The sequence below is a fragment of the Melospiza georgiana genome, chromosome 16, assembly GCF_028018845.1.
Source record: "Melospiza georgiana isolate bMelGeo1 chromosome 16, bMelGeo1.pri, whole genome shotgun sequence".
Taxonomy (NCBI): Eukaryota; Metazoa; Chordata; class Aves; order Passeriformes; family Passerellidae; genus Melospiza; species Melospiza georgiana.
The window spans coordinates 6,604,224-6,617,228 of record NC_080445.1 but is presented as its reverse complement, the minus strand read 5'-3'; the positions used below and the strand labels follow the sequence as shown (position 1 = coordinate 6,617,228).

General features: G+C 37.8%; 1 protein-coding gene across 3 annotated transcripts in view; it reads left to right on the top strand.

Annotated features, from left to right (window-relative positions):
- The window catches only part of TRRAP (transformation/transcription domain associated protein), a 75,436-nt gene that overhangs the window by 23,623 nt on the left and 38,808 nt on the right, over positions 1-13,005 (top strand). For 2 of the 3 annotated variants that reach the window (XM_058035198.1, XM_058035196.1), the window contains exons 31-44: positions 1,345-1,515; positions 2,215-2,283; positions 5,910-6,029; positions 6,350-6,469; positions 6,813-6,977; positions 7,390-7,571; positions 7,841-8,039; positions 8,454-8,582; positions 9,191-9,457; positions 9,980-10,186; positions 11,069-11,227; positions 11,317-11,451; positions 11,626-11,736; positions 12,576-12,722. In XM_058035198.1, the coding sequence (XP_057891181.1) occupies positions 1,345-1,515; positions 2,215-2,283; positions 5,910-6,029; positions 6,350-6,469; positions 6,813-6,977; positions 7,390-7,571; positions 7,841-8,039; positions 8,454-8,582; positions 9,191-9,457; positions 9,980-10,186; positions 11,069-11,227; positions 11,317-11,451; positions 11,626-11,736; positions 12,576-12,722 (2,181 nt within the window). The remainder of the gene's footprint in view (positions 1-1,344; positions 1,516-2,214; positions 2,284-5,909; positions 6,030-6,349; positions 6,470-6,812; positions 6,978-7,389; positions 7,572-7,840; positions 8,040-8,453; positions 8,583-9,190; positions 9,458-9,979; positions 10,187-11,068; positions 11,228-11,316; positions 11,452-11,625; positions 11,737-12,575; positions 12,723-13,005) is intronic. The other variant, XM_058035197.1, reaches the window with a different exon arrangement.

Sequence of the window (13,005 nt, the reverse complement as noted above, 5' to 3'; positions counted from 1 at the left end):
TCTTGGGAAAGTTCTCTACAGGAAATATTGCTCTTTTCAGTTTATGTTAGTAATGGTGATAAAAGTTATTGTCAGATGTGTTTGTTTGGGATTTGGACTTTGTAATAAAGAATTATCCAGGTTGCAATTAAGAATTATAAGCTCTTGGATAAGGATCATGGTAAATCTTACAGTCTTTCTTTGCAGTCTTTCCCTCTTTCCCTTACAAAGACCTCTTTACAGGTCTTTGTAAATGAGTCTTCTAAATAGCTTCAGTCCTTTTCAGCTGTTTTGCAAATGTGCAGGCTTGGCTTTATTGTAAAATTTGTATGTTTTGTCTGTGTTTCTAAAAGAAGTGGTGGAGATCCCATAGTTGGTTTTGGACAGCAGAGTTAGACCTGCATCACAGTGTGATGGTTACCTTAAGGAACAAGAGTCCTGGCTGTCCTGTTTGAGGTCAGAATTAGTGCCCTTGCCTGACCCTGCCCTGTCTGACCTGTGGATGCTACATTATCCTCTATAAAGGCTGGAAGAACAGGGACATGATTTGTTGTTCAATAGCTGTGCCTAATTCTGATTCAGCAAGATTTTAATTCCATTCTTTTAAATGAAAAGAAAAAAGCTAATGAAATTACTTAGAGCCTCTTTGTAATGCTGTGTAGATGGGCTGACATGCAATAGAGAATGTAACTGCAGTAATACTGGTGGTTTGCATTTGTTTGTACCATTGACTGGCCAGAGGTTGTGTGACTTTTCATGTCACTGTGGTCATGAGAGGGAATGAACTTATCATTTATGGCTTGTTAACAGCACAGTTGGGTTGAGAGGTAACAAATAAGGGTTGTTCTGACCTATACATCAGATTTGTCTGATTGTTTTTCTCCTGGGATAAACTCATGCCCACAGGATATTTGGTTATGACAGGAAATATTCTCTCTGGCTGCTTGCAGCCAGGCTCTTTTGACCTTTTCTGTTGCTCAGGACGCATGCAGATTGTAATACAGAAATTTGCTCTGTTGCCTTCAGCCAGATTCACAGGCAGTTCTTAATATAGTGGCTAAGTAATTTGTTCATAGCTGTGTATTTAATTTATAGCTGTAACAGTTTTTCAGTCTGTCTGTAATTAGAATCTCCTACTTGATTATTTTATGAAATGTCCTGCTGTGTGTCAGAAATACCTGAGTGCTTCCCAAATCCATCTCGTCACTGTGTCAATTTCCAGCACTAGATGCTGTTTGAACTATTGTACTGAAGGAACAAAATAAAAGAAGAAAAATCCAGTCAGCTGAATCTATTTTAAGAAAAATGCTTGCACAAAAGTCATGTCCCTCTCCACCTGTATCTTAATTGTGCACTCTCCTGCAGTTCTTGGAAGGAGCTACCATAGAAGTTGATCAAATCCATACCCACATGAGGCCATTGCTGATGATGCTGGGGGACTATCGCAGTCTGACCCTCAACGTTGTGAACCGCCTGACCTCAGTCACCAGGCTTTTCCCAAACTCTTTCAATGATAAATTCTGTGATCAGATGATGGTAAGACCATCCAAGTTTTTATTTTAGCTCTTCCAGAATAAATTTTCTTCTAACCACTATTCTTATTGGTGAAAAATCAAAGTAGTTCAGCAGTGACTCAGTGTATGTTGGAAGTAAAAGATTTTTGTTTCACAATTAATAAAAAGCTCCAATTTCTTTAAATATTTTGAGTAAATTTCTAAAGGGCTTCTAAACAAAAAAGTTAAGAGATTTTATTTTTTAGTGAAGACATAACTAGTTTTGCTAAGGTTTGTTTGGACAAATTTATCTTTAAGCAAGGTACTACTTGCACCTTTAACAATTTTACTTCTCAATGGACTTAATCTGTTTTGGTGCTTTTTTGATTTATAAAATTTTGGGAGGTATTGCTCTGTTTATTTGCAGTGTTTAAACTGAATATGTGAATTCTTTATCCCCTTTGCATGAATATTTAAATGCATACACATCAAGCAAGTCATCAGAGTGTAAGACTATCAGATTTTTTTATATATATATGTACTTATAATCCCTGCTTTCTTGAATATGGAGAGGACTTCTAGCAACAGCAAACTTTTCAACTTGAGGGAATGAAAATAACTGATAATTCGTCCCTTTGTTTCCTTCAAAGAATTATTTCTGCCTCTATATTGTCTCTTGTAGCATATGCTACAATGGAACAGTCTAATTAGAAGAATAATGGTAATTATCCTTTCTTTGTAGCAACACCTGCGTAAATGGATGGAAGTTGTAGTTATTACACACAAAGGTGGACAACGGAGTGATGGCAATGTAAGTTAATGAATGCTTTTGTGTGAGAAGAAAAGAAATAAATAGTACTAATGTTTTGGAATTAAAGAACTCATTCAGTTGTAAATGCTGCCATAACTGATTACACACTGATGCTTTGTTACAAGCTAACAGACTTGTTGGATTAAATGTAGAATATTGAATATCTGTTAGAAGTCTCAGGAAGAGGAGCTTCTTATCTGCTGACAATGGTTACTTTAGAGACTGTTCTAGGTTAGTGTGGGAGCAGCTCAAGCATTTGTTTTTCTTTTCCCCCTCAGGATTTTCTGCTTAGAAATCTGTTCACTGGAATGGCTGATGAGCTCAGCAGCATAATCCCCCATTTTTCATTAATGTGTTTGAGGTTCATAATATAGTCTTCTGAAAATTATACATAATGATAACATAATCCCAGTTAATTTAAAATTTAATTTACTTAAACCAAGTTCAATATTTACTAGTTGGGATCACATTAAAATCCCTCTCCCAGTGAAACTAATGGCCTCAGTGTAGAAGCATGGGAAGCTGATCACTTCCTTTATAAATGGAAAACTGTGCAGTGTAATGTCAATACTGTGTGCTCTTAGCAATACTGATGGGAATTCCTGCTTCAGTGCAGTTTCCTGTACATTACCAGAGGTCTCACAATTCTATTAATAATTTACTAAATGCTTTTATTAAGTGTTGAGATTTATGATTGCACCTAAGAAAAAATGGGGGGAATTCTATTAATGTCTTTGTTTTTCAAATTAGAAGGAAATTACATTGGCTTTTTATTTCCCTCAAAACATGGAAATGGCTTAATGGCTTTTCATTTCTCTTTCCTGTCTTTGCAAAGAGAGCTTTTAATCTGAATTTGGTCATTGCTTTATATTAGACCTAGATGTTCTCTAATGAAGTAGAATAAGATTGGTTTCTTATGTTTTAACTTAAACATTGCATTCTTCAGTTAACTTCATTTTTTTCATGCCAGAGTAGTTCTAAGGCCTTCATATACTTTTGGGATTCACTTTTCCTCAAATGTGATGATTACAGATATCTTGCAGATCTTTTTGCAGTGATAATCTTCTAAACCACAATGTGGCACCTCCAGAACAGTTTTTATTTTTCACTAAGTTATATTTAGTTGGGAATTCTCCTGATTTTAATGGTTTTTGTTGATGTTTTCTGTGTAATTATGTATTTAGATAGATAAGTTGAGTGGGGAGTGCACACCAGACACTTGAGAAAGAATCTGCTGTCACATCTTCAGGGACAAGAAGCTGCAGGAGCACGCAGCTTGGTCTTTGTACAGTTGCTGTGGCAGGCTGTGTTCATGTGTCTACATTGTGCTGTTTGAAAACAGGGGTGGTAAAACTGGTGGTCAGTTATTGCAGCTGCATTTCACTTCTCTCCTTTCTTCATGATCCTAGTGAGATTCCAGCATCTGAGACACTCATTAAAAGCAGTGTTGGGGAGTAGGCTGCATCATTCAGACTTTGTGGTTGAGTAGAGGAGCTGCTGAATGCTCAGTGGGGAACAGAAGTGACCAGAAAAGCCTGATGTGCCCTCCCTGTGCTGGTGCTGTTCCAAGCATTCCATCCTTTTCCAGCTGCGTGGGATGAGGGTGCCCTTTGATGATGGTGTCAGGCACTTCTCCAGCATTGTGCAGATAAAGGCTGGTCAGAAAAGCCTCTTAAAAATAGTTAAAAGGTCTTGGAGTGAGTTTTAACATGAAAATGGTAACTACAGGCAAACTGAAAAATTAGTTAGAAATGCTGCCTAGTGATGACTGCTGTAAAGATCCACACTGATGCCAGAACAACTAACCCTTGTTCACCTAAATAATTTATGGCAGTCCTGCTGTGATCTGGCTGTTTAGAGAAATGAAAAAATTAAAATGTAATATATTAAGTAGTGATTAAAATCTAATTCATTGGTCCAGGGAATAAAATATTTTATTTAAATCTTGCTTCCTCTCTTCCCTGCCTCTCCATGGAAATGCATGGGATTTCAGGTCATGTCTGGTAATTGAAAGAATAGGTTTTGAGTAGATGGTTGCCTCCAGCTGTGCCTCTTGTGAGAGGGTGGAAATTTCCATGGTGGAAATTCTGCATCACAGCCTAGAAGAAGTTTAGAGGACTTCATAGCTTGGTAGTTCAAGTACTGAAAGTGCTTTTGTAATAGATGATGGCCAAATTTGTCTTCAAAGATGCTATAGTGTTGTTTCCTCTGACTTAATCATCTCTGTTATCTTTTTTATTCAGTTTAAATATTTAAGAAGCTATATCTGATCAATGTAAAAGTAGAAAAAAGAATGAAAAGTAGAAAAAAGTAGAAAAATTTCATCCTAGTTCTTTGGAGGGCAATTTGGAGCATGTGAGATGCTCATTGTCTCTGTTCCTTCTGTTTGAGATGAGGAAGTAACTGAGCTGAAGTTAGACTGCAGCCTGAAGAATGGCATGTGCTGATTTGTACATTTATTTGATATTTTTGTGGGCTTTTTCCTTTCATGCTGTGACTTCTGCTTTGGTTCAGCCTGCCACGGAAGGGGTAGAGGTGAGAACTCAGTGCAGGCACCAGGAAATTTTTTTGTTGTCATGGTTTCTTTTGTTGTTGTTTTGTTTGCTTTTATTTTTTCTTTTAACTTGTGGTTTGTTAGTTTTATGGTTGTGTTTTGGGCACAGTGCATTGTGCCTTTGAGTGCAGTGCTGTGAATTGTCTTCTGTTTATCTGTGCAGAGCTGTTTTGATCACATTGCAGTTAAGGATGTTGAACATGTTTGTACCAGGAAGAGCAGGATTTTTAGTTTCTGTGAAGGCATAAGTGGTTTCAAAAGGTTTTTATATATTCTCAGCCCTACACTTCAGTCCATGAGAGGGGTCTTGTGGGCAGATTAGGTTAAAGGAGTGGAGCCTAATGCTTTGTGTTTAAATTCAGTTGAGAAAATGTAACGCACTTGATAAAATCATCTTGAATACTGGAACTTGGTTTTTGAGAGATGGTGAGGGTGGTTTCTTTGTTTTGTTTTTTCCTTTCCCTTTTCTTCCTGAAGGAATTCTACACTCTAGCTAGCTGAAATACAGTCTCTATTTAAATCACAGAATGACAAAAATGTAAAATGATTTTGGACTTCTGAAGAATTTAATATCTAGTGAGAGAACAGAGCTGACTTTACAGTAACCAGCTTTTTGTGAGATACAGACAGCTGGTTACACATTTTACCCCATGTGTAATCTGGGGGTGTGGGGTGATTAGCAGAAATGGTTTAGGAGGGAAGGCCTGGCTGTTTGATGCTTGACCCACTTGGTGTATAGCAGTGAGCACTCTCTGCAATTACTCTCTAGCAGACAGTAACTCCCCCATCAGCAGTATCAGTATAGTGTTTAGCTCTTACCTGTAAAACACCACTCTACTGGCAAGGAAAATAAAATTTAAACCATGATATTACCAGAGAGAGTAGGGCAGACTTCCACAGGTGCAATTTTTTCATGCATTATGGTAAGTAGATGCTGTGTATATGCTAGCCTTTTGCATTTGGCGGCTGGCTATGCTAATATAGAGGGAAAAAAAGCAGTAAGATGTGTGATACTGTTTTGATACATTATAGCCAGTAATATTTATTTAATTGTCATTCTTTTTACCTGTAGGAAATGAAGATTTGTTCAGCAATTATAAATTTATTCCATCTGATCCCAGCTGCCCCACAGACCCTGGTTAAACCTCTTCTGGAAGTTGTTATGAAAACAGAACGAGCAATGTTAATTGAGGTAAAAGTGGAAGTTAACACTGCTGAAATTTTTTTCTTTATAGTCTTAAACATTAGTGTATGATAATTATAATATTTTAAATATGGTGTGAGAACATTTGATGCTAAAATATGCTCTTCAAGGCTTTAGGAGGTATTAACATTTGCCTTACACCCTTAGAAGTGAAGTTTTGGAAGTATCAATAAATTCTCATCATGCAAGTTTTGAACATTTTGCATCTGTATAAATGCCAAGTCAAATGTATTTTTCTGAGTGGTAGTAAATTAGTGGGAAATACTCTATACTCTGCATTTTTAATTTAAGGTTTATAAATTTTTCAGGCTGGCAGTCCATTCAGGGAACCACTGATAAAGTTTTTGACACGTCATCCATCCCAGACTGTGGAGCTGTTCATGATGGAAGCCACTTTAAATGATCCACAGTGGAGCAGAATGTTTATGGTAAGCTGTGTGGGGAGAGGAGCTGCAAAAAACCCTCAACTTGACAAATCTGATGAACATCTTTTGCATATTTTTTGCTTGTATGACCTTGTAGTCCTTAATCATGGTCTCACTCTTGACTGCAAGGTTCCTGTTTCTGGTTTTGTATTTGTTTGTCCTGAAGTGTTGATTTTATACCTTTCCAGATCATGTAAGGCTATTACTGAAGTGTAGATGTTATTTTTATATCCATGAAATACAACCTCTGCAACTTTAGTGTGGCATATAAAAACTACAGGATGATATAGTCGCCTGATATTTTGGCTTTTAAAGGTTATTAAAATTATTTCTTCCCCTTTTGCAGAGTTTCTTGAAACATAAAGATGCCAAACCTCTGCGGGATGTCCTGGCAGCTAATCCCAACCGATTTATCACCCTGCTGCTGCCTGTGGGCGCCCAGGCAGCCGTGAGACCTGGCTCCCCCAGCACCACCACCATGCGCCTCGACCTGCAGTTCCAGGCTATCAAGGTGCTCATTTATCTTGTTTGTCTCTGCACTGGATAGCTGAAACCTCTTCAGCTACAAGGCTCTTACATCCAGGCTCTCAGAGAGTGTGTGTGTGTGTGTGTGTGTATTACAGCTCATAGAAAAACACTTGTAAAAATGTGGAGTGTTTGTAGCCAGAGCTGCTTTGAGAAGGGAAAATAGACTCAAATTATCTCTGCTTTTTTTTGTCAAGTAGGATACAAGAGGACAGCATGACAACAAAACATAAATTTATTTTTTAAAATCTAAACTATGTTGTATTTCACTCTTTTGTTTTGCTGTTGAATATTTTAGCACCCTTAATTGACCTTAAGCAAGTGCTCATATATCATTGTTTCTTCTGACAGATCTCTTGTGTGTTGACTGTGCATTTGTCTTGTTTTGCTTTGGACAGATCATAAGTATTATTGTTAAGAATGATGAATGTTGGTTAGCAAATCAACACTCCTTGGTGAATCAGCTGAAACGTGTCTGGGTGAGTGAAGCTTTTCAGGAGAGACATAGGAAGGAGAATATGGCTGCAACAAACTGGAAAGAGCCCAAGCTGTTGGCCTATTGCTTATTGAATTACTGCAAGTACGTAAAATCTTTTGTTCCTAGACCCTGCATGGATTTTTTTAATTTTAATTTTGAAAATATTGTAAAGATATATAGGCCTACTAAAAATGGTTTGCAGTTGTTGAAGAGAAAGTGTAATATATCTCATAATACTGCCATTAGCTTTAAAACCATGCCTGTGGTACTGGCTGCTCTTGCTTCTCTGCTCCTTTAAAAGATGAATTTCATCAGCATAGTAGTTTGTGTATTTTTGTCACAGAAGCTTTGTATTTTATGTGTTTCCACAGAAGGAATTATGGTGACATAGAGTTACTCTTCCAGTTGCTTCGAGCTTTTACTGGCCGATTTCTCTGCAATATGACTTTCTTAAAGGAATACATGGAAGAAGAGATCCCCAAAAACTACAGCATCCCCCAAAAACGGGCTTTGTTCTTCCGATTTGTAGACTTGAATGACCCAAACTTTGGAGATGAGCTCAAAGCCAAGGTAACTAAAGCAATTAAATCAAAGAAGCCTGGTATTTAGGTTTAATTTTCTTCTTGGGAGCTAGGGCAACAAAACTCCCTTACTTAAATGTCAATGAGTTTGATAATTGGCAGAGTCATTTGGGTGAAAATATCATACCTGAAGAAGAGCGATAATAAACAGAGACAGCAATTCATCTTGTGCTCAATGCTGGCTGCTTTAGTTTAAACTTTCTAAGAATCTATGCCCTTGGAAGGAAGAAAGAGGGGGGAAAATCAGCATGTGTCTTTTTTCTTGGGGTTTTATGTATAGTTTCCTTTTGTAACTCAGTGAGTGTGTCCAACAGGCAGGTTTACATGTGAGAGTACTTGAATGTTGGCTGCCATTAGAAGAATATAATAGTACAGTAAAACTTGCTTTGTTTATGTTCTGTAGGTGCTGCAACATATCCTGAATCCTGCTTTCTTGTACAGTTTTGAAAAAGGAGAAGGTGAACAGCTGTTAGGCCCCCCAAACCCAGAAGGAGATAATCCAGAAAGCATCACTAGTGTTTTTATAACAAAGGTAACAGTCTTTGTTTACATTGAAGTATTTGAAAATTAAAACAAAAAGTTGGTCCTCTCATTTGACTTTTCATCCTGCTTTGAATTATTTGTTCTGTTCCGAATATTATGGTCTGTTATGTTGAATTCCTTCATAATGTTGAATGTGAGATCCATTAGTCATCAGTAGGATGGGACTACAATTTTCAGTTTATGCTGTTCTCAGATTTGGAATGTGCCTTTTCTAAATGAACCTTATTTGGCTATAATCCCAGTGTTTTTATAAGGAAAGCTTTCCATGACCCAGCATCAGTGTCTTTCTAATTCACTGCTATTTCATGGAACCAGTCAGAGGTTATAAAACAAATGTTGTTGAAGATGAGGGTGGGGGTTTTAATTTTTTTTTATAGGTTAGCAGTGGAAGTTCCCAGATGTTCTCATAATTTAAAGATTCGCAGTTCAGGAGGTTGTTTTGTGGGTACTAAACTGAGTCAAGAAAGCAATTATAATTAGTTCTTAGTCTTCTTAAAAACCACTCAAAAAGCAAAAATTTGGTACTTTGCCTTTATAATAATAAAAGTAGTTTTTTATCAGCTTTATTCTCTCTTCTTTGATCCTGCCTGGAACTAGGTACTTGATCCAGAAAAGCAGGCTGATATGCTGGATTCTCTGAGGATCTACCTGCTGCAGTTTGCCACGTTGCTGGTGGAGCATGCTCCCCATCACATCCACGACAACAACAAGAACAGGAACAGCAAACTGCGGCGCCTGATGACCTTTGCCTGGCCCTGCCTCCTGTCCAAGGCCTGCGTGGACCCAGCCTGCAAGTACAGTGGCCACTTGCTCTTGGCACACATCATTGCCAAGTTTGCCATTCACAAGAAGATTGTTCTGCAGGTATTGACCACGGGCTTGTGTTTAGTTTATGGAGTGCTTTCTTTTATTGTAAGATTCTGAGTAGAAGCTGCACGGTGGTTTTGAATGCTGAGGGTAATTCAAACACCACAAACAAATGCAGAAGAAGCAGGCCAAATGTTTAAGACAGATTTGCTTGGGAATAGGAGTGTATAGAAAGAAGCAGGAAGGGTAAGTAAGACAAGTAGATGTTTTGGTTGAATTAGCAAAATTGGGAATGTTTGTTCATTTAAGAGACAGACACTTCAGTTGAGACTCAATGTGGAGACCAAAGGAAAACTTCAGATTGGGCAGTGGAGAGGGAGGAAGATAAGGGAATGTAGAGGAAACAGAAGTATATGCTCTATGCTTCTGCTGCTGATGTAGCATGGTATTTTTAACAAATTATGCGCCTTTAGAGAAAAATGGTTTTTTATAAACCGTGTTGTAGTTTCCCTTTCTTTATAAATGCTTTGTTTTTGTAAATGCATGCAGTATTGATGTTGATGAAGCTCTGCTGTTCAGGTTTTCCACAGCCTTCTCAAAGCTCATGCAATGGAAGCCCGGGCCATTGTCAGGCAGGCCATGGCTATCCTGACTCCAGCTGTGCCTGCTCGAATGGAGGATGGACACCAGATGCTCACTCACTGGACACGAAAAATCATTGTGGAGGAGGGCCATACAGTGCCCCAGCTAGTACATATTCTGCACTTGATAGTGCAACATTTCAAGGTACTTGTACTGTTACTCTGGTACTCACCGTATCTCCTGTATCAAGGAAGTAAACAGTTTGATTAGAAAAACAGCATAATCTGATTTATATGGTTTAGCTTCAAAATGCATCATTTGTCTGTAAAGATACTTATCTATAGCTGAATACAACTGTTTAACAGCAATAGCAAGTAATTCATTAAGCTCTGTCATGACTGAAGTTAGAACTCCAAATGTCAGGTTAGAGTCTGCAACATGAATTCATTGCACCTGCATTAGCAGTGTTCTTTAACAGGTCTGTGAAGATTCTCTTAGAGTTCTTTTTAAAAAGTGCAGAACTACATTCATTGCCATCTTCCAGTAGTCCTTTTTTGTTTGACTCTATATATTCTGTGGGATTAACAAGATCACTTTTATCTGTAGCCAGGGTATGTTGGGAAACATTGAACAAATAGGGGAATGGTACAGAATGTCAACATAGGAACATTTTTTGAAAACACATATTAAAATGCTATCCAAAGGGACAGCTAATACACATTTTTCAGGAATGATACCTCAAAAATTTTTGAAAGAATATCTGAGTGTGCTCAGATGTGAGCTGAAGCTCTTTAAAAGGCTTGGAAAAAAAGTTAGTCTGATTGGTCCTTGAGAAAAACCATGAGTCTTAAAAAGAACATGTTCATTTGAATGCATGAAATCAGTAGTCACTACTGAAAGTTATAGCCAAAATACTATTTTCAGTGCACCAGTTAATTTTCCATATTGCAAGATTTGAAGTAGTACAGGTTTAGCAAACTTTGGAATTGATGACTGTTTTACAATTTTGCTTTATTTCAACTTTGTAGGTTTTGTGTAGAATGTTACTGGTTAATGACTAACATTTCTGTGAAACCATTTTTTCAGGTTTATTATCCTGTGAGACATCACTTGGTTCAGCATATGGTTAGTGCCATGCAGAGACTGGGCTTCACTCCCAGTGTTACAATAGAGCAAAGAAAATTAGCTGTGGATCTTGCTGAAGTTGTTATTAAATGGGAATTGCAAAGAATCAAAGACCAGCAGGTAGGAAATCAAAATAAATGGGTAAAGATTGAACTGTTCCACCGTTTAATGTACTTTTTTTTTTAACATGCACATTGCTGATATTTCAGCCAGATTCAGATATGGACTCAAGTGCAAGTGGAGAAGGAGCAAGTTCTGCCTCATCTGCTGTTAAAAGAGGATTGTCTGTGGATTCTGGCCAAGAAGTAAAGCGATTCAGGACAGCTACAGGAGCAATAAGTGCTGTAAGAGAAAATCAGGATTTGTTCAGAGACTCTAAGTAGCGTAATTGTTTTTTCCACATGACTCCAAACTCCCTAATTTGAATTGGTTTTACCTGTAGCAAGTATTTTAAATCTGTTCTTGTTGTTTTCCTCCTTCAGTCTGGCTGATGGCTTTTGTGTTTTGTGTGCACGCAGGTGTTTGGACGGAGCCAGTCCCTGCCAGGAGCTGATGCCCTCCTTGCCAAGCCCATTGACAAGCAGCACACAGATACTGTTGTGAATTTCCTGATCAGAATTGCTTGCCAGGTACTGTGGTTATTCTGATATGCAGATACCAGTGTGGAGTAGCAGCCAAACCCATAAACCCCTCTTTTCACACAGATCCTTTTGGGCTTGGATTATTTTAATGTTTCTGTGCTTTTTCGTGATTAATTTACATATTTGGGTGATGCTGCAATGTATGCTTGTTCTATTGCCTAGGTTAAATGTCAAGAATACTTTATCCCAAAATATTTTGAGAGTTTTATAGGGAATGACTGTATCTAGGGGTAATGATTGTAGTTATATTTTCAAAATCCTATACATGGAATTACTTTCCTGCAGCATGTCAATGTAAAGTTTTTCACCAAATTTGGAGGGAATTAATTTTTCTAGAATGGGAAAAATTATCTGGGTGTACCTCCAGGCTGCAAATTTTATGGCTTCTGCTCATCCAGCAGACTCAGCTGGTAAGTAGCATGGGATTTTATATCCCACAGTCCATTGCACAAAATAGATGTGCTCTTAAGTATAAAAATGAATTGAGTAAAGAGCTGCACATGTTTATGGATATCTTGCAAACAGTTAAGATTAACTATCTTGAGTATGTTCAGACTTGTAGTAATAAAGGATAGCATGAAACTTTTGTTTAAATACACCTTTGATGGGTGATTTGGGTTAATTAGCTAGCAATTTAGGCACCAGTTCTGGTGTTTACTATTAGTTGTCAGCTTTTTATGCATTAAATGCTGTGTGACTGTACTGATAAAACTACTTGAGCTCATCCATTTCAGAAATAAGAAATTACATGCTTGCATGGAATGAATAATAAATTAATGACTTGGTTCCAAAAGGGTGTCATTTTGTTAACTCTGATTAATTGCTAGGTAAATGACAACTCCAACACTGCTGGATCCCCTGGGGAGTTGCTGTCTCGACGCTGTGTCAACCTTCTGAAAACAGCTTTGAGGCCAGACATGTGGCCCAAGTCAGAGCTGAAGTTGCAGTGGTTTGATAAGCTGCTCATGACTGTGGTAGGTAGCATTCTGGTCCTGTAGGCCTTTAGGCTTCCCTGGGATGTGGGATGATTGAATACCAGTCATATCTGGATACAGATTTTTGCAGTGCTAATTTTTTCTTTGTAGTGAAATAAAGAAGTTGTTAAGTGTGTGAATTGCAGCAGTGGTTATCGTTTGTAGAGCTGCAGTGCTGACTGGTTGATATGGTTTATTTATTTTTGGGGTTTTTTTCTTAGTAGGTTTTAAAAGATTTGATCTGAGTTCAGTAATCTGTGTAATTCCTGTTTACCCTTACTCA